The 22313-nt window shown below is 40.8% G+C and overlaps 1 protein-coding gene and 1 pseudogene across 6 annotated transcripts in view; one reads left to right on the plus strand and one right to left on the minus strand.

Moving 5' to 3' along the window:
* The window catches only part of ILRUN (inflammation and lipid regulator with UBA-like and NBR1-like domains), a 102930-nt gene that overhangs the window by 16543 nt on the left and 64074 nt on the right, over positions 1–22313 (minus strand). For 4 of the 6 annotated variants that reach the window (XM_069564141.1, XM_069564143.1, XM_069564144.1 and 1 more), the window contains one exon: positions 1490–1818. In XM_069564141.1, coding sequence (XP_069420242.1) covers positions 1490–1818 — 329 coding nt within the window. The remainder of the gene's footprint in view (positions 1–1489; positions 1819–22313) is intronic. The other 2 variants (XM_069564145.1, XM_069564146.1) reach the window with 1 other exon arrangement.
* LOC138425814 (small ribosomal subunit protein uS14-like) lies at positions 19194–19356 on the plus strand (annotated as a pseudogene).

Consider the following 22313-nt stretch of genomic DNA (forward strand, 5'->3'; position numbering starts at 1 on the left):
TCAGGCGACAGTGATGGCCGAGCCACGGAGCTCGACTGGGTGGAGGGGCCTCTACTACAGAAAGCACTGGAGCAACAGCTTCTGCTTCCTGCAGCTCTCGTCTTCACATCACACTCAACTGCTTCAAAGCTCTCCTTCTAACAGGGCATGCTTACCCTAGGGCCTGTACCCCCTGGAATAGCCATACCCTGAAGGGTTAAATTTAAGGAAGAGCTATCTGGAACAACAGGAACTTAAGAAGAAAAATTTTGTTAGAGTGTTAAGACATGAAGACTTTCCTCAAATATAAGCCATTGCCTCGCCTATTTACTTCTTATATCCTATACGACTAACATGATTCCACACAATCCTTTATGATGACCATCAAACTAATAAATCAATCTTATTACACTTCTGCTGAATGAAGTCCCTCTTTTGACCATGTGGAGAAAGAGTTCACATCACCAAGTTTCTTTTCTTCATTTGCCTGTGGATCTAGACCACATATAAAGCACTGATCCGAAAAATGCCATTCTTAAAACAGAGCAAGCTGTCCCTCAAATAACGATCCATTTTATTTTTAAAATATTGAGGGTGAATGCCAGCATGAAGCAAGCAAAGACTTAACAGTTATACGATTCTATAAGTGGGAGGCTAAGCCTAATGCATCACATTATTAATCGAAAAAGGAATACCAGTGCTCACAGGCCCTGCCACAAAAATCACCTACAACAGTTAGCTCTCAGCAGCAGGGCTTTATTCAACCAACCAAAAACAACCAGCAACCGTCATCACCCTTAGCAGAATATGGAAGGTGCTGTGTAATCAGCAAGCATAGAGAAGCAGATCAAGAGATCAAACACCTAGAAGGCAGTCTTAGAACAATCAGAATATTTAAAATTATGATCAACTCAACAAACAATTCTCTCACTTATTCTGCACACATGAAAAGTCAAAATATCACTTGGGCCACTCTGGGTTGTGGGTGAGGAGGCAGATGGGCCACAAGGGACTGGAAAGATAATCAAGACTTGGAAACTAGGTAAATAAAGTGGAAGCCCAACAACATGTAGAATAAATAATTGAGTCTGTCTTTTTCTTCAGAAAAATACTCTGCCCAAAACCAAAAAACCACAGTAGGAACAAAGTCCGAAGGTGTGCTGTTGCTCTGCGTTTAGTACACATTTACACCGGACGAATGCCTGGTGATATTTTGACTTTCTTTTTTTTTAAAAATAGTAAAGGTAAAGAACTCTGTTCTTTCAACACCCAAACCAGAGCAGAGAGACAGCAGTATTTATAAGATGTGGATGGAGGAGTTAACACCCACAGGACCTGGAGATGGGGGGGGAGGGGGGAGGGGAGAAGGGGTAGGTTTTTGTGCTACTGCATTGGCAGGAGAGCTAAGCAGTTTTAAAGAACATTCTAGGCTTCTAGGTTTGCCAGAAGGGGTATCACAAATCCCAACGCCCACCGCCTATCCCTTCTCCTCTTCTCCGAGGGCACCTACCTTACTGTAAGTCACTACTGATAAGTTGTTTGCGTGACTGCTGGGGGATAGATTTACAGAGTTCTGTGAGAGTCTATTCTCATCTTGCTCGGTTTGGTCAGGAGCAGGAGCCCATGTGTTTTTGCTGATCGAGTCGAACTCGGAACCCCCAGGGTCTTTTAAGTTGTTTTCATCTGATTGTCGGTTCTTTTGGGGAGAGGCAAACGGGTTGAAGTTTCCTTCTACCTTGCGATGTGGCTGTGTGTTGAACTCCGTTTCAAAAGATGACAGCTGCTGCGTGACTCCTAAAAGTCCACCCACTTCCACACTGAGAATGACCCAGATGACATCTGAAACAAAAAGGCAACTCATGTCAATGCCCGGCATACCCTCAAGACTCAAAGCAGCCATCACAGAGAACCCCAAATACTACCCACACCACACAGAGAAATGCTCCTCTACATGCTGCTTCAGACGCTGACTGACAGAGCAATCTACCACCCTGGCACTGCAGGCAGTTCTACATTTTCAGTAAAGCCAAGTTCAAACTCTGGTACAGGATCAGTAGAGGTCTGTGGCTGAGACCCATGAAACTTTTTGTAAAAAGGTCCCTAGTTGATGCTGATGCATAACCATATTTGGAAATCATTACTCCAAAGAACAATGATCGATATATACAAACCCAAAGGCAATATTTTCAGAATTACAAGCTCATGGGTTTTGCTTTATTTTGTAGATTTAACTCAGAAAACTCAGGGCAGGCATAACTCTTGAGTTTATTTTTTTTTAAAAAGTGCCTATAATGACTAGAACTGTAACTTATTAACCACCTCCCTCTCTTCCGGCAATTTAGAGTGAGCATGTATTGTCCAAACTAGAACAACTGAGAGTAAACGAGGTAACTATTAATACGTACACCAGGAGGAAACCAGCACTAACCCTAACATATGAGAACAGATACCACCCTGGCTATTTTCACCATCTATGAGTTGGTTCATAAAGAAGGCTGAGTGCTGAAAAATTGATGCTTCCAAATTGTGGTTCTGGAGAAGACTCTGGAGAGTCCCTTGGACAGCAAGGAGATCAAATCAGTCAATGATAAAGGAAATCAACCTTGAATATTCACTGAAAGGACTAATGCTAAGCTGAAGCTCCATACTTAGGCCTCCTGATGTGAATAGCCAACTCACTGGAAAAGAGGACCCTGATGCTGGGAAAGATTGAAGGCAGAAGGAGAAGGGGACGACAGAGGATGAGACTGTAGGATGGCATCGCTGATTCAATGGGCATGAATTTGGGCAAACTCCAGGAGATGGTGATGGACAGGGAAGCCTGGGGTGCTGCAGTCCATGGGGGTGCACAGAGTCAGACACGACTGAGCGACTCAACAACATGTTCAAAAGATATCAAACTCAGTATGCCTCAGCCTTTCTAAAATAATTCAAGTTAACACCAACTTCATCTTTCTGTCAGATATGGAAACTGTACCATCTACACTGAAGCTGTAAGAGGTTTGCTTTGAAAGATGCATTATAGGATTTCTGGTCATAATTCAGTTCTTTATTTTCCTTTCCTTGTCAGCAAGTACTTGTACTCAAGTAACCCTTATGGCACTTAATAATGGCCCCAAAGCGCAAGAGTATTGATGCTGGCCAATTCAGATATGCCAAAGAGAAGTCATAACGTGCTTCAGCTGAAAAGGTGAAAAGTTTTCAACTGAATAAGGAAAGAGAACCAAAACCATATGCTGTGGTTGCGAAGACTTACAGTAACAAACCTAACCACGAAACTGTGAAGGAAAAAGGAAACTCAGGCTAGTTTCGCTGTTACACTTTAAACTGCAAAAGTGAGATCCACAGCGAGTGATAAGTGCTTTGTTAAGATGGAAAAGGTGTTGAATTTGGACAATAAGCTATTTTGAGAGAGAGACTACATTCACATAACCTATTACAGTATATTGTCTTAACTGTTCAAATATATTATTGTTGACAATCTCTTAATGTGAATAATTTGTAAATTAGGCTTTATCATAGTTAGGTATGTATAGGGCAAAACAGTATATACAGGGTTCAGTGCTGTCTGTGGTTTCAGCATCCATATTAGGGGTCTCAGAACATATCCCCCACAGATAAGTGGGGGACTAGTGTATAAATATATAAGCCTAGAACAAAAAGATGGAGAAACTCTATATACTTAGCATAATAAGACCGGGAGCTGACTGTAGCTCAGATCATGAACTCCTTATTGACAAATTCAGACTTAAATTGAAGAAAATAGCAAAAACCACTAGACCATTCAAATATGACCTAAATCAAATCCCAAACCATTATACAGTGGAAGTGAGAAATAGATTGAAGGGACTAGATCTGATAGACAGAGTGCCTGATGAACTATGGAATGAGGTTCGTGACATTGTACAGGAGACAGGGATCAAGACCATCCCCATGGAAAAGAAATACAAAAAAGCAAAATGGCTGTCTGGGGAGGCCTTACAAATAGCTGTGAAAAGAAGAGAAGCGAAAAGCAAAGGAGAAAAGAAAAGATACAAGCATCTGAATGCAGAGTTCCAAAGAATAACAAGGAGAGATAAGAAAGCCTTCCTCAGGGATCAATGCAAAGAAATAGAGGAAAACAACAGAATGGGAAAGACTAGAGGTCTCTTTAAGAAAATTAGAGATACCAAGGGAACATTTCATGCAAAGATGGGCTCAATAAAGGACAGAAATGGTCTGGACCTAACAAAAGCAGAAGATATTAAGAAGAGGTAGCAAGAATACACAGAAGAACTGTACAAAAAAGATCTTCACGACCAAGATAATCATGATGGTGTGATCACTCACCTAGAGCCAGACATCCTGGAATGTGAAGTCAAGTGGGCCTTAGGAAGCATCATTACGAACAAAGCTAGTGGAGGTGATGGAATTCCAGTGGAGCTATTTCAAATCCTGAAAGATGATGCTGTGAAAGTGCTGCACTCAATATGTCAGCAAATTTGGAAAACTCAGCAGTGGCCACAGGACTGGAAAAGGTCAGTTTTCATTCCAATCCCAAAGAAAGGCATTGCCAAAGACTGCTCAAACTACTGCACAATTGCACTCATCTCATACGCTAGTAAAGTCATGCTCAAAATTCTCCAAGCCAGACTTCAGCAATATGTGAACCATGAACTTCCAGATGTTCAAGCTGGTTTTAGAAAAGGCAGAGGAACCAGAGATCAAATTGCCAACATCCGCTGGATCATGGAAAAAGCAAGAGAGTTCCAGAAAAACATCTATTTCTGTTTTATTGACTATGCCAAAGCCTTTGACTGTGTGCCTCACAATAAACTGTGGAAAATTCTGACAGAGATGGGAATACCAGACCACCTGACCTGCCTCTTGAGAAACCTGTATGCAGGTCAAGAAGCAACAGTTAGAACTGGACATGGAACAACAGACTGGTTCCAAATAGGAAAAGGAGTACGTCAAGGCTGTATGTTGTCATCCTGCTTATTTAACTTCTATGCAGAATACATCATGAGAAATGCTGGGCTGGAAGAAACACAAGCTGGAATCAAGACTGCCGGAAGAAATATCAATAACCTCAGATATGCAGATGACACCACCCTTATGGCAGAAAGTGAAGAGGAACTCAAAAGCCTCTTGATGAAAGTGAAAGAGGAGAGTGAAAAAGTTGGCTTAAAGCTCAACATTCACAAAACGAAGATCATGGTATCTGGTCCCATCACTTCATGGGAAATAGATGGGGAATCAGTGTCAGACTTTATTTTTCGGGGCTCCAAAATTACTATAGATGGTGACTGCAGCCATGAAATTAAAAGATGCTTACTCCTTGGAAGGAAAGTTATGACCAACCTAGATAGCATATTCAAAAGCAGAGACATTACTTTGACAACAAAGGTCCATCTAGTCAAAGCTATGGTTTTTCCTGTGGTCATGTATGGATGTGAGAGTTGGACTGTGAAGAAAGCTGAGCACCGAAGAATTGATGCTTTTGAACTGTGGTATTGGAGAAGACTCTTGAGAGTCCCTTGGACTGCAAGGAGATCCAAGAAGTCCATTCTAAAGGAGATCAGTCCTGGGTGTTCATTGGAAGGACTGATGCTAAAGCTGAAACTCCAGTACTTTGGCCACCTCATGAGAAGAGTTGACTCATTGGAAAAGACTCTGATGCTGGGAGGGATTGGGGACAGGAGGAGAAGGGGACGACCGAGGATGAGATGGCTGGATGTCATCACCGACTCGATGGACGCGAGTTTGATTGAATTCCAGTTGTTGGTGATGGACAGGGGGCCTGGCGTGCTGCAATTCAGGGGGTTGCAGAGTCAGACACGACTGAGCGACTGAACTGAACTGAGAACAAATACACTAAAAAAAGGAAATTGAAGAAAACTCTCTTGGGTTATGTTTGTTCTCAGTTTTCAATTCTATATCTGAGAAAGGCAATCTTAATTGTCAGCTAGCCATAAATACTTGACTTAAGGTTAGTGATTTGGAAGCTGTAATAAAATTTGGTTGTATCCAAATAAACTGAGCCAGAGCCGTGGTAAGTGGAGATGCAGTGACATCTACTGTTCACTTCTATAATGAGCAACTCTTTTTACCTATCGTGAAGAGGAAGCTAAAGCTGCTAGTAACACTGGTATGGATCAAGGAATGGATATCCGTTTCAGACACACTGTTAAAGCAAGCGTAAATCTTTACATAAACTAGTATCAAAAAAGTTGAACTTGCTGATTTAACACTAAACAAAGACAGGCAGAGTACCACTTCATTTAGAAATGTGGAACAGGAGCCAGGAATGGTGGTGGGTCAGAGGACTATCATTCAAGACTTTCATACAAGGTTCAATTTCATAAATTGATACGATGTGGCTTTTAAAGAACAATTCAATGGCAGGCAGCCTGAGGGAGACTCATTCTGTGCTCTCTTATTTTACACTTTCTAACCAAAGGCAACATTCCTTCACCCTATTATTAATTTTTTCCAAGGAAAATATCTTGTCTTATAGTACATTAATTCCTACTTTTGTCTTCCAGTCATCTGTTTACCAAAATCCTCTTGCAAATACATGGTATGGATAGCATACTTGGCTATAGGTCATACGTTTCATTCTCTTAGCTCAGGAAACTCTTGTGAGAAGGAACAGTCTTCTGAAGGCAGTACGAGACTAATGCTTTGAGAACTAAAGCTTTAATACAACTCACTGAGCCTTAATCATACTTAAGCCATCATACTCTCTTCACCTTGGCTATTTTTCTGTACTGTTCGCAGACTCTACATAATAGCTGTAAAAGGAATGTCACTTAAGGAGTCCCTGATTCATAAACACCAAATAATAAACAGCCCAGTTCTGATTCTCCGAAGTTACTACCATGATGGAGCATTCTGAAGACTACATTATGAAGTCTTCTTCATACTACTTCTACTTCTTCACTATGAAGACTATGTCTTCTACATGGTACCATCTGAGCCCTCCTCATTCTACCTATAGACCTCACATTTCACCCCACACATAGCATGTGTGTGTGTGTTTTAATTAAACAAATTAAAAGGACGATAAAGAATGGCCCAATAAGCTTATTTCAAAGAGGCTGACCATTTCCAGTTCTTGCCAGAGCACCTTAACTACTGAGATTAAACCTGGCAGCCAGGTATTTCACTGTCTCTCATTCAAATGCTAAGCAGGCCCAACCCTGCCTAGCTTCTGAGATCAGAAGAGAACCCGTGCATTCAGGATGGCATGGCCGTATACCAAGTATTTCACTGTCTCTGATGATAAAACCACAGCTGTAAGGAACTTTAGGAGTTATCTAATGGAACTGTTTCACTTCCTAGATGAAGGATTTGCGGTCTGGAGGTAGAAGTGATGGTCCAAGGTCAGACTTCAAGTTAGAAGCTGACCACGATGATGATCAAGAACTTCTAGCACTTAGTATAGCTTTTTAAACCCACATTTCTTTCTTCCCCACAGGAATTTGGGAACCAAATGTCTAGGGAATGGAAGCTTTAGTTAGGTCAGTCCTATTTCCCAGGTCCATAATATCTTTACTGATAGGCATATGATCTTTGGCACCAGTAAGAAGAATGGGTCAACACAGGATGTCCTAGAAAAGTAGCCAAGAAAATAAAACCAAGTATCACGGCTACACTGTCAAGACTTACTGAGCAAATGGAGAAACCGAGTTTAGATGTCTTGCCTTAAGGCAAATTTTAAAAAAGCACCTGAGCCAGAACTTTGGGGTGAGAAGGTGATACAAATCTTATTTCCTTCAACTCGTCTCTTTTACATATAATAAAACCTTTAATAGTAAACATAAGCTTTTAATAAGTCTATACTTTCTTTTGTAGAAATGTGTAATAAATTACTGAAGAGAGAACATAACCTTTTAACTCTTTAGACTATCAGAAGTGTGGGGTAAAATGGAAACATTAAACTTGTAGATAAAATCCATCATTTTAATCAATCATGCTGACATACAAACACATCCCAGATTAAAGAATATGAAAAACACTTAGACCACATCATAATAAAAGTAAACAAGCACCTACGATTTGTCCACTAAAATAGAAATAGTTAAAAATGAGTACAATATTAGAACGGGTAAACTTGTTTCTTGTGGGAATATAGGTTACAATATATTAATAATACAGGGACGGGTATACTGGGTTGAATATAAGTAAATGGATCGTGGGTGCAAGCTTTTTCATTATGGAAGAAGGATGTTACAGTTAAGCAAGCAAAGAAGGCTTTCTAAAACCCTGTGGTACTAGACTGAAGTCAGACACATCAGTACAAACTCACCGTTATCCTAATATGTATACACATAAAGAAACAGAAGCAATTAGATATGTCTGTATACAGGGGTAGTAGGTATACATATACTCCAGCTCTGATCACTAGTGTGACCTGGAAGTAATGACCCCCCAGGAGCAATGACCACACCTGGTGCTCAGTGGTTTCTAAACACTATTCTCTAATCAAAAACAACAAGGGCTTCTTGGAGAAATGGCTGATTCTAAGGTTGGGGCATGGAAAATTTAAGAAAAGCCTGGAACATCTTGTTGCACCAGAAAGTAAGGAAGTGCTCAAAACACAAAAAGATGGAGCATGTTACAGGGCCAAAGGAGCCATCTGAATGAGCTCCCTCTGGAGCTGGAACAACTTGGGCAACAAGATAATGGAGCACTGCACTGTAACTCCAACTATAAAACAAATACACACGAGTTCACAGTTCTATAAATAATCGAGGGAGAAGAGACAAACTGTCTTACAAAGAATTCCAAGTAATATGCATAATTATATTTTATATATACAATATATAAAGATGCTCTCCCTTCCAAGAGGTACAGCTTAATTCTATACACCCTCCCCAATCCACTCTATCTTAGTGATAGAGTAGGGAAAGAGAAAAGGATTAACTTTATGGTGGAGAAACCGGCAAACAAACTACTTAACCAAGTGACCAAGGTTAGTTTCACCAGCGATATTATGCAAATATCAAGCACCCCCACCTCGCTGTAGGGCACTTCAGGGCACTTCACTTTCTTATCTTTCCTAAACCTGTAACATCAGTCCAGTCATGTGGGAAACATCAAATAAGCTCAGACTGGAGGACATTCTAAAGGACAGTTTATATAAAGCATACTTGCCAGTATTCCTCGAAACTATCAGGGAATATGAAAAACATGGAAAGACAGAAATTGTCACAGACAAGAGGGGACTGGGACACATGACCAGTAAGCCTAACATGGGACTCTAGTTTCTGGAACAGAAGGATTTCTGACACAGAAAGGTAGGAGAAAACGATGAAACACAAAGTCTGGAGCTGAGGTCATAGTAAGGGACCAACATTGATGTCTTCCTACTAGCAAGAGTGTCATGGTTATGCAAGATGCTAACAGTGGGGCAAACTGGGTACATGGGCACTCTGCTCATCTCTGAAACTTCACTGTAAAGCTAAAAATTGTTACAAGTTTACTAAAATAAATTAGTATAGCATTTTAAAAGTGTATTTTCAGACATTAAAAGGTAAAGTTGTAACAAAGCCAACACTAACAGTTCTCTCTGTAGTGAAGTGGCTACAAAGGAGAGTACTTCGATCTACAGGGGCCAGAACAAAGCTGTAGGAGGGCAGGCAGGAGGAGCCATCACTCGCTCGGTTCTTCAGAGGCCTCAAGACCACCACCTCATCCACCAGACACGAGTCACTCCTATCTACAGGGAAATCTCACCCTTATGGGTCAGCCCCTTCTCAGCAGTGCAGTAAGGGCATTACAGTCTTCAAATGGGAACAGCAAGGACGCACAGTCTTCAAATGGGAACAGTTTGATGTGGATACTGGGCTGAAACTGCCTAATTCCAGAGCCTGCCTGTGCCCTACACAAGATGCAAATGGAAGCCATGGAAAGCAAGTGATAAACTGCTGCATTAATAGGTTCTACTTGGTCTGGGTTCCCAAGGGGAAAGGGCTGGAGGCTTCAGAAAGTACCACTTTCAAAGATCCATTATATAAGGACACCTCAAAGTAATTCCAACTATGGCTAGGACTGAAATCTCATAGTCTTCTGAGCTCTAGAACAACTGCCTTGGCCTCGTCCCCAAGAGCTGTGAGACAGCACCAGGAGACACAGGCTGGTTTTAGCCACTCTTAGATTTGGATTTGGAGGCTGCAAATTCAGATCCTTCCTAAAGCTCAACTCATCTTCAAAGCACTGTAGGAACCCCATATTTCTCCCTGAGGATTAAGAAACAACTTGGGTCTATAGAGATAAACAGGCTCTAGTCAGCTGCTGGGCTACAAGCCATGGGGGCTCATATTTCATTTCCAGAGTAGGAAGGCTGGGTGTGCGCTGCCTGGCTTCAGTGAGAAAGGTTTGGAAGGGAGAGTCAGCGTACTGGTAGTCTGGCAGTCTGAAAAATGCCTCAAGTAGATAGTGCAAAGGTTGGCATTACAGCAAGTCTCGACATATCTGTCTCTGCCCAGCCTCAACTTCCAGTCTGTATTTCCATACTCTTTATTCCACACATGCTTTGCTCCCGTGACACCTGCCCAGGCACTTAGATGCTTTCACTATTAACACAACACCTACCTTAGCATCTACCGGGGAGGAAGGGAGAGCCGGGCTCCAGTTCATCCGCTTCTCACAGGCAACTCAGATTGCTGGGGCCTAGGTGCCATCTACAGCGGAGTGACTGCTACAGGGCTGCCTCTACTCAACTCCGCCTCCCTCCCCATCCTCACTCCCCTCCATCTTGCCACACTGTGTAGTAAAATCGTATCCCTTAGTTTCATATTTTCTCAGGAGTTTCTTTTTAAAATTTACTTTTAATGGGAATATAACTGCTTTACAATACTGTGTTGGTCTCTGCCATACATCAAGAACCAGCCACAGGTATACATGTGTCCTCGCCCTCCTGAACGTCCCTCCGACCTCCCACCCATCCCACCTCGCCAGGTCGTCACAGCCCCAGACTGAATCACACCGCGCATGTCCACTGGCTATCTATTTTCCATATGGTAGTGTGTCTGCTTCCATGCTGCTCTCCTCCCACCTCCCTCTGTCCCTCAGTCTGATCTCTGTCTGCGCCTCCACTGTTGCCCTGCAAACAGGTTCGTAACAGTCCCCAAGCAGCAGGAGGAATGAACTGTGAGTGGCGGACTTTTCCTTTTCTTTTCTCTTCTAATCCTGCGTTGTCAAGGCACCTGGTTCCACCTAACTGAACTTGATCTCAAATCTTGAGCTAACCAATGCGGTTTTCTCATGGAAATATCTTCCTTAAGGGAGGAGAAAGGGATGACAGAGGATGAGACAGTTGGATGGCATCACCGACTCAACGGAGATGAGTTTGAGTAAGCTCTGGGAGTTGCTGATGGGCAGGGAGGCCTGGCATGCTGCAGTCCATGGGGTCGCAAAGAGTCGGACACGACTGAGTGAGTGAACTGAAGCTATGTTAATGAACTATGTATTTGCTTGAAAATCTGCCTTTCTTCAAGATTCATGTCAATTGCTTTATGACTGGGGATGACTCACCTGGTGCCAATGCTGCCTCAAAATGCAAGTTGTGGGTGAGGGGTCTGGTGCAACTCTCTCAGTTTTGAGGAGTCTCCTTCCTCTAATTAGCAGCTTGCTAACAGGTAAATAACTCCTTGCTAAAAACTAGCAAGGGGGCACTCTTTCTGATCCCCTTCTGATATCTATGTCAGAAGCTTTCACTATCTCTTTTATACTTTAATAAAACTTTGCTACACACAAAGCTCTGAGTGATCAAGTCTCGTCACTGACTGCAGGTCAAATTCCTCTCCTCTAGAGGCCAAGAATCCCGGCATCCTTCACAGCTCGTAGCAGTAACCTTTCAGTACCATCTTTCCAGATTCCACATATATGCTTTAATATACAACATTTGTTTTTCTCTTTCTGACTTACTTCACTCTTTGTAATAGGCTCTAGCTTCATCCACTTCATTAGCACTGACTCAAATGCGTTCCTTTTTATGGTTGAGCAATATTCCATTGTATATACATACCACAGCTTCTTTATCCATTCATCTGTTGATGGACATCTAAGTTGCTTCCATGTCCTTACTACTTTAAATAGGGCTGCAATGAACACTGGGGTACATGTGTCTATCTCGATTATGGCTTTCTCAGGGTATATGCCCAGAAGTGGGATTGTTGGATTGCATGGTAGTTTTATTCCTAGTTTTTTAAGGAATCTCCATACTGTCCTCCATAGTGGCTGTATCAATTTACATTCCCATCAACAGTGCAAGACGGTTCCCTTTTCTCCACATCCTCTCCAGCATTTATTATTTGTAGATTTTTTGATGATGGCCATTCTGACTGGTGTGAGGTAAGGAATTTCCTTTTAAAATGAAAACGCCTCCATAAGGAACATATTAAGCTACATTAACCTCATCATCAGATTAGCCAATAGGCCTAAGAGCACAAGGGGGAGAAGGCCAGGACAGAGCACTGGAAGCCTGCATGAGATGAGACAGTGAGGGGTGTTCCATGCCTGGAACAGGGAGAGAGGCTCAGAAAGAAAAGCAGACATGGCAACAACAAAGAGAGGACTCGTTTTCACAGTTTTCTCAAATCACGCCCTACGTAATAATCACGAGCTTCTGCCACAACATGGCAGGTAAGGGGAGAGAGCAGGTTTAGTCGTCATTTAACCTCTTATTTATTTACTTTCGGTCTTAGGAAATAAGGATTCCTAAGGATTACTTCCCAAACCCAGTAAAATCAGTGCCATGAAATGAGGAGTAAAAACATAAACAGGTCTGAGACAAAAGATGAAAACTGGCTCAGAATGGGGGGGAAATCGCCATTAATTGGGCTGAGAGGATAAACACAGAGAAAGGTAGACACGAAGGTAACAGGAGACACTATTTCTCGCAAGGTCATTCAGCTGCTGTAAAATGTTATTACTGACTTTCTTTCAGTGGCTACTGCTTTCTTACCAAGGAAGCCCCCAGATTAGCTTTGTTACAGCCATCTATTATCACTGAGGCTATCCAACTGCCAAACTGCCCTTCCCCACAACGTCACCCAAACCCTAATAATCCTCCCCTCTAGCCCTACCTCAGAAACAGCAGCCAATCCAAAATTGATCCCACTTCCCCAGAGCCTTTTCTGACTCCTTCAGCAGGAACCCAAGCTTACAGAAACTGCTGACCCCGGCCGGTCTCACACATGGCACCCCACAGTTCCCCTGGAGTGCCTTCTCTCACCACACGTCAATCAATATGCTTTTGTCAGACTACAGGCTCATTTCAGGTGATCTCTGAACCCAGATGCCCTCCTCTCCTCCCACTCCCAGCCTCAACTCCTAGAAGCACAGAGATTCCACCCCTTCCTACTAGTCTTCTCTTCTTGTACAACTAGCCTCCCCTGAAGTAGGCCTACCACCAGGTGATAACAAAAGGAAAGAGTAAACTCAGAAGGTCAGAAAAAAAGAAAGAGAAGGAGGAAGCCAAAGAATAAAGGAAAACCAGGAGTATATAATACTCAAGAAGCCTAGTGACAAAAGTATATCAAGGAGAAAAGAATTATTAATTGGACCCAGTACAGCTAACAAATCGAGTAAGTTGAGAGCTGAGAACAAAGCACTGGATATAGCATCATGTAGGTCACTGGTGATTTTGAAAAGAGCAGCAGTTTTAGTGGAGTAGGAGGGACAGAAGCCTGAATGGAAAGAATTCATGAGACTAGGCAAACAGGAGGGAATATCCATTTCTTTTTCTTTTTTGGGGGGGGAATATCCATTTCTGATACTATTAGGAATGTGAAAGAGAGAAGAAAAATGGGGAAGAAGCTAGAGAAAAATTAATAGCACATTATTAATATATGCAACCGCAAGAAATTTTTAAATCAATCCAATCTATACGTACTTTTTCAAGGCATGTAAAACAATAATGTGTGCCAATATTATGTCTCCAAAGGATTTTTATTTTATATTGGAAGAAGTTTTAAATAACTCAGATGTCCATCAATGGAGACTAAGCTAGAAAAATGAAGACATATCTAGCAAAGAGAATACACCACAGCCAGAAAAAGGCATGAAGATTCCTACACTAATCTCTAGAATTTAATTAAGTGAAAAAAAAGTAAGATACAGATCAGTATCTATAGTTATAACACTCCTTTGTAAGATAAGGGACACATTTACATACATCTGCTGGTGTCTGCAAAACACAACTCTAAATGGACACTCCATAAATGAATAAATAGAAATGAGCGCCTAGAGGAGGAGCAGCGGACTAGCTGAAACGGACAGCACGGGAGGGAGACGTCTGGGGAAACGTCCCAGGATGGTGACTGGCACAGGGTTAGGAGTGCTCAATAAATATAAAAAAATATTTTTAATTATTTATGAAGTACTTAGCACTGTAAGTGACATTAAAAAAAATGTTTACTGTGTTACTTTGTTGGAAGATAGAGTCAATGATAAGAATAATGTCTGATGATTGGTGACATCTAACTGTAGTACAGGACTCTAACAGTAACAGTAAAACAGATTTCTTGTATAAAATCTAAAAGTTTATGATACCTATAAAAAGGATATATAATCTTTAATGCTCATCATTCATTAGTTTCACCAAAGTAAATAGAGCAATAAACCGTTACTCTTAAAGAACTGCAATTAAAGGTAAAGAATTAAGCATTTAATCTAGCCTTATTTGTAAAACTCAATTTCAGGAAAATAAATCATTGTTGATAAAGAAAAGTTTCCTCCCCCCAGAACTACCCCAGCTAATAAATGTGGGGGGGAACTGCCATTCTCTAATCCTTATTTGAAATGATTCAGGCAATAATCAATTAACAAAAACATTAGACAAAAGGTTGGTTGATGGGGAGAACTTTTGCAGGGATCAGGTGTTATCACCTGAACCCTTTCACTGATCTTGGCATCACTAAGAGTCAAACAATTTTGAAACAGAAGAATGGCATAGCACACTTCTTGATTTCAAATCTTAATACAACAAAACAATAGTAATTCAAATAGTGAGGTATTTACAAACAGACATATGGATCATGGAAGAGAATGAAGAGCTCAAAAATAAACCCTCACATTTAAGGTCAAATGATTTTTGACAAGAATACTAAGCATTCAATGGCAAAGGGAAATATTTTCAACAAATGGTGGTGGGAAAATTGGATATCCACATGCACAATGATTAATATGGACCTTTACCTTACTCCATATATAAAAATTAAATGGATCAAAGATCTAGACATAAACCTCTTAGAAGAAAAGAGTCACGACACTGGATCTGGAAATAATTTCTTGGATTTGACTCCAAAAGCACCAAAGAAGAAAGATAAATTGGACTACATCAAAATTAAAATGGTTATCCTTCAGGTCATTTATCTGTTCTTTGGGAATACCAGACCACCTTACCTGCCTCTTGAGAAATCTGTATGCAGGTCAGGAAGCAACAGTTAGAACTGGACATGGAACAACAGACTGGTTCCAAATAGGAAAAGGAGTACGTCAAGGCTGTATGTTGTCATCCTGCTTATTTAACTTATATGCAGAGTACATCATGAGAAACGCTGGGCTGGAAGAAACACAAGCTGGAATCAAGATTGCCGGGAGAAATATCAATAACCTCAGATATGCAGATGACACCACCCTTATGGCAGAAAGTGAAGAGGAACTAAAAAGCCTCTTGATGAAAGTGAAAGAGGAGAGTGAAAAAGCTGGCCTAAAGCTCAACATTCAGAAAACGAAGATCATGGCATCTGGTCCCATCACTTCATGGGAAATAGATGGGGAGATAGTGGAAACGGTGTCAGACTTTATTTTCTGGGGCTCCAGAATCACTGCAGATGGTGACTGTAGCCATGAAATTAAAAGACGCTTACTCCTTGGAAGAAAAGTTATGACCAACATAGACAGCATATTCAAAAGCAGAGACATTACTTTGCCAACAAGGGTCCGTCTAGTCAAGGCTATGGTTTTTCCTGTGATCATGTATGGATGTGAGAGTTGGACTGTGAAGAAGGCTGAGTGCTGAAGCTGATGCTTTTGAACTGTGGTGTTGGAGAAGACTCTTGAGAGTCCCTTGGACTGCAAGGAGATCCAAGAAGTCCATTCTGAAGGAGATCAGCCCTGGGATTTCTTTGGAAGGAATGATGCTAAAGCTGAAACTCCAGTACTTTGGCCACCTCATGCGAAGAGTTGACTCACTGGAAAAAACTCTGATGCTGGGAGGGATTGGGGTCAGGAGGAGAAGGGGACGACCGAGGATGAGATGGCTGGATGGCATCACTGACTTGATGGACGTGAGTCTGAGTGAACTTCGGGAGATGGTGATGGACAGGGAGGCCTGGTATGCTGCGATTCATGGGGTCGCAAAGAGTCGGACACGACTGAGCAACTGAACTCAACTGAACTGCCTCAATTATTCTGCTATGTATCCTCCTAGCATATTATTCATCTCTGTCTGTTCTTTAGTTCTTCTAGGTCTTTGGTAAGCATTTCTTACATCTTCTCAATCTTTGCCTCCATTCTTTATCCAAGATCCAGAATCATTTTCACTATCATTATTCTGAATTCTTTTTCTAGAAGGTTGCCTATCTCCACTTCATTCAGTTGTTTTTCTGGAGTTTTATCTTGTCCTTTCATCTGAGACATAACTTTCTGCTTTAACATGCTGAATGACTTTCTGTAATGTGGTTTTTGTTTTAGTCACTGTGGGACTGTGGTTCTTCTTGTTTCTTCTGTCTGCCCTCTGATGGAGGAGGGTAAGAGGCTTGTGTAAGGTTCCTGATGGGAGGGACTGCTACTGCTGCTAAGCCGCTTCAGTCATGTCCGACTCTGTGCGACCGCATAGACGGCAGCCCACCAGGCTCCCCTGTCCCTGGGATTCTCTAGGCAAGAACACTGGAGTGGGTTGCCATTTCCTTCTCCAATGCATGAAAGTGAAAAGTGAAAGTGAAGTCGCTCAGTTGTGTCCAACTCTTAGCGACCCCATGAACTCAGCCCACCAGGCTCCTCCGTCCATGTGATTTTTCAGGCAAAACTGCTGGACTAGGGTGCCATTGCCTTCTGGTGGTGAGAAAAACTGGGCCTTCCTCTAGTGGGCAGGGCGTTGCTCAGTAAAGCTTTAATCCAACCATCTGCTGATGAGTAGGGTTGTGCTCCCTCCCTGGTATTTTTTGGCCTGAGATGACCCAACCCTCTGGTTGATGGCAACCTCCAAGGGGGACCTTCCAGGCTGGTGCCCCATTCCTGTGGTGGCCCCTGCCAATCCACGCCTCCCCCACAGGAAACCATCCAACACTAGCAGGTAGTTTTGGTTCAGTCTCCTGTGGGGTCACTCCTTTCTCCTGAGTCTTGGTGCACAAAAGGTTTTGTTTGTGCCCTGCAAGACTGGAGTCTGTTTTCCTGGAAATCACTGCTACAGAACCGAATAAGAAAAAAGAATGAAAAGAAATGAAGACAGCCAAGAGACCTCTGGGACTACATTAAACACACCAACATTCACACTGTAGGGGTCCCAGAAAGACATTAGAAAGAAAAAGGACCTGAGAAAATATTTGAAGAGATAATAGCTGAAAACTTCCCTAACATGGGAAAAGAAATAGTCAACCAAGTACAGAAAGCACAGGGAATCTCAGGCAGGATAAGCCAAAGACGGAACACACTGAGACACACCGTAATCAAACTAACAAAAATTAAAGACAGAGCTGTGCTTAGTCGCTCAGTCGTGTCCAACTCTTTGCTACCCCATGGACTGTAGCCCGTGAGGTTCCTCTGTCCATGGGGATTCTCCAGGCAAGAATATTGGAGTGGGTTGCCATGCCCTCCTCCAGGGAATCTTCCCAACCCAGGGATCAAATCCAGGGCTCCCACACTGCAGGCGGATTCTTTACATCTGAGCCACCAGGGAAACTCTAAAAAATATTAAAAGCAACAAGGGAAAATGACAAATAACATTCAAGGGAACTCCCTTCAGGCTATCAGCCCATTTCTCAATAGAAACTCTACAAGCCAGAAGGGAATAACATGATATATTAAAAGTGATGAAAGGAAAAAACCTATAACCAAGAATACTCTATGGAGCAAGAGTCTCCTTCAGATTTGACAGGAGAAATCAAAAGCTTTCTAGACAAGCAAAAGTTAAGAGAATTTAGCACCACCAAAACAGCTTTACAACAAATGCTACAGGAACTTCTCTAGGCAGTAAATGAGGAAAAGACCTACCTATAGAAAATAAACCCAAACAATTAAGAAAATGATAACCGGGTCATACATATTGATAATTACCTTAAATATAAGTGGATTAAATGCACCAACCAAAAGATGCAAGACAGGCTGAGCAGGTATATGCACTTCCACTTACCACATCACTCTGCTTGACCCCCCAAATTGTATGTAATTATTTTATATTGTTAGGTTAATCATGTTATCACTGTGACTTGCAATTGTAATTATCTTTTATTTTTTTGTCTGGCTATTGATTGTGAAAACGGATAATACCTTTCACTATTGTGATTATGTAACTATTACTCACAATACCACTGTATCATGATTCGTCAGCAGAATCAAAACTACACTTAGTAGAAAATTCTGGAATTACTTTTTAAAATCCAGATGCATATCAGAATTATTTTGGAATTTCTTGAAAAATACAAATGTCCAGGTATTGCTTTATATTTATTAAATCTATTATATTTAAATTAATGACATCATTCAAGATGTTCCTATTCTTATTTTTTCTGCACTTGATAAAATATTCTCAGAGAAATGTTAACATGTCTCACTATGATTATATATATATATATATATATATTTTCCCCCTTATATTTCTTCTTGTTTTTGCTTTATATATTTTGGTTTCTGTTAGGTGTCTAATGTTTTATGATCTCTATCTTCTTTGTGAATTGTACCTTTTATCAATAAAAACATTCATCTTTGTGTCATTAAAAATAAACAAACAACAATCTAGGGAAAAAACAATTAAAATGTTTGTGGATCAAATGACACAATAGAGTGCAAAGGCAAACCATGGAATGGAGAAAATACTTACAAATCAATATCTGATAATGGGCCAAAAAGTTGGTTTGGGTTTTTCTGTTAACATCTTACAGAACTACTTTCTACACTGGTCAATTCAATATATATATAAAGAGCTCCTAAAAAATAAAACTCATAACCTGAGTTTTAAAATGGGCAAAGGCCTTATGCCTGACTGCATCTGAGAAAGAAAGATGGGTCACCAGCAGCCACACTGGAGCCATCCAGGAAAATCAGGCCAGCGTTCTTGCTCTTGCTGCCTCTGCTCAAACCCGCATTGTCTGATCCAAAAACACAGCCTTAATATGCTGTTTCCAACAGTACCTGAAGGATATAGGCTTTGTTAAGTTGGACTAAGTGAACTTCTTTGAATGGGTCACCCAGGACATCTACCTTATCACAGAGACAATGTACATTAAAAAAAAAAACACCCTTTTCAATTATGTTTTAATGTGAACGGAATAGTCAACTGACTACAGAAATCTTTTAAAAACTTACTAACTAATCTCAATGGATTCATCTTCAAAATATGTGACTTATTTTCCCTCAGTTATATAAAAGTATTCACGCTGGGGGGTAAAATGTGCAAAAGGACTTTTGAACAGACAAACAGAAGGACCTAAAAGCACAGGTAAAGATGCTCAGTATCATTCATCATTAGAGAACTACAAATTAAAACTATAATGCAGTACTATCTCATACTCATTAGGATGGCTACTGTCAAAAACAAAACTTAACTATTTTCTCTTTAGAAAAAAATAGTAAGTCTGGACAAGGATGTGGAGAAACTGGAACTCTTGTACCCTGGGGAGAGAAGAATGGAAAACAGTATGGCATTTCCTCAAAAAATTAGAAATTTTTGCTACATGGTCCAGCAACCCTCACTTCTAGGTATATACCCCAAAAGAACTAAAGGCAGAGTTTTGAAGAGGATTTGTATACCTGTTTTCATAGCAGCATTATTCATAATACCAAAAGGGAGAAGCAATCCAAGTGTACATCAATGGATAAATGATTTTAAAGTGTGGAATATACATACAATGGAATATTATTCAGCCTTATAAAACTGGGAAATTCTGAACCATGTTAAAACTTGGATGAACCTTTAAGATGAACTGAAATAAACAGCCAGTCACAAAAGGACAAAAACTGTGATACCACTTATCTGAGGTACCTAGAGAGACGGGAAGTACAATGGTGGTTGTCAGGGGCAGGAGGGAGAAGGAAAAGAGGAGTTAATACTTAACAGGTACAGAGTTTCACTTTTGCAAGAGTTCTGGAGATAGATGGTGCTGACGGTTGTAAAACAATGTGAACGCACTTAACACCACTGACCTGTATACTTAAAAATGGTTAAGATGGTAAATTGTTATGTGTATTTATTTCACCACAATTAAAACAAACAGAACCCTGAGGTCTAGTAACTTTGAATTAGTAGCTCAGGGTCAATCAGTAATACATTACATGGCAGCATCAAAACCAGAGGGCAGATCTTTTAACTCCTGGACTAGTGCTTATCCGTAACAACTTGCAGCTCTTCCTCCCTACCTCCCCCTTCCTGCCCTCTCCAGTCAGCGTTGAGTGTTCCACCAACCAGTAAAGAGATAGTACTCATGGACACAAATATTCCTGGCAAAAAAGATGAAAATATTGACATTCTAATAATTTAAACTTTTACAGCCCACTAATATAACTGAATGGATGATAGTGCAACTGCAGAAAACCCATACAGCCTGAAAATACATTTAAGCAACTTAAATTACTAATTTCAATCTCAAAGTATAATCAAAACTACAAAGGGAATCAAAACTATAGCATATTAAGAGCCAAACATATGCAACTGGCATGAAACACACAGAATTAAACTGGCATTTAAACTATCATTTTGCATTAACTTTTTGTTGTTCCTAAGTACCTCCTCTTCTTCATTTCCACTCCAACCCCTTAACAGGCCAAAATATTTTCCTGGCTTGAATGTGGGCACAGAGCTTTGAGAGAACAAATGATTATCATCCCTAGACAGAAGTAGCAGCAACCACAAACCTGGGGTCTTAGGACTTACTCAAGGCCACCGAGACTTTCTAACCCTGCAGAGGGAGCCACCCTCATTACCATCTCGAAGCTGAGGTACAGCATACTGGGCCTTTCAGTCTGGACCACAAAAGTCTGCTACGCCCATCACCTTCAATCTGTCTCCCACTCTGCACACACAGAACCTTCAATTCAAGTCAAACTGCATTAGTCAAGCTCAACCATAGTTGGTTGGTTGGTTGGTTGTTGGTTCAATTTCTCTATAGAAATGGCCAATACAGATGGTTTATTTCTTGTGTGACTCTGGTAGATTGTACGCTATAGTATAACCATATACTTATTTATTACAACTTGGAAATGTGATACACTGTCACCCATCTGCATCTTTCTAGTTAAATTACTGCATCTCTGTGGAAGCCCCTTCAGACACCATTTGACCTAGAATGTTATTATTTCCTAATGTTTATTATTACTATTACTGAAAAGAAGCACTTTAAACAGATTGTATTATTTTTAAAAGTAGATGCAGGTTCACCACAAAACTGAGAAGATAATATACTCTCTGCTCCACATCCACACCATCTCTTTTACCATCAATATCTCATGAAGTGATATATGTTACAACTGATGAACCTACACAGATGCATTATTACCGTCAGAAGTCCACAGCTAGGGTCACTCTCGGTGCTGCACATCCTGTGGGTTTTGATAAATGTATGATGGCATGTCTCTACCACTATACTGTCCCACAGAATAGTTTCACTGCCCTGTGCCCTGCCTATTCACCCCTCCCTCACCTAGCCACTGGCAACCACTGTGTCCACAGTTGTGTCTTTTCTGGTATGCTAATACAGTTGGAATTGTACTTTTTCAGACCAGTTTTTTTCATTTAGTAATATGCACTTAAGGTTCTCTGTATCTTTTCATGAACTGAAGGCTCATTTCTTTTAATTTATCCATTCACCTACTGAAGTGCATTTTGACTGCTTCCAAGTTTTGGCAATTATGAATAAAACTGCTGTAAATATGGTAAGAATATTTTAGTTTTGTAAATATTCTAAATCAAGCAGAGACAGCCCCTCCTCTCTTCCTAGTTTGCTGAGAGTTCAATCACAAATAGGTACTGAATTTTAGCAAATGACTTTGCTGTATCTATTGATATGAACATGCTGATTTTTCTTCTTATCCTGTTGATATAGTTAAGTATATTAATTGATTTTTTGAGTGTTGAACCAGCCTTGAATATCTGGGATAAATTTCATTTGGATGTAGTGCTATTATTC

Source organism: Ovis canadensis, chromosome 20, assembly GCF_042477335.2.
Source record: "Ovis canadensis isolate MfBH-ARS-UI-01 breed Bighorn chromosome 20, ARS-UI_OviCan_v2, whole genome shotgun sequence".
NCBI classification, from domain to species: Eukaryota; Metazoa; Chordata; class Mammalia; order Artiodactyla; family Bovidae; genus Ovis; species Ovis canadensis.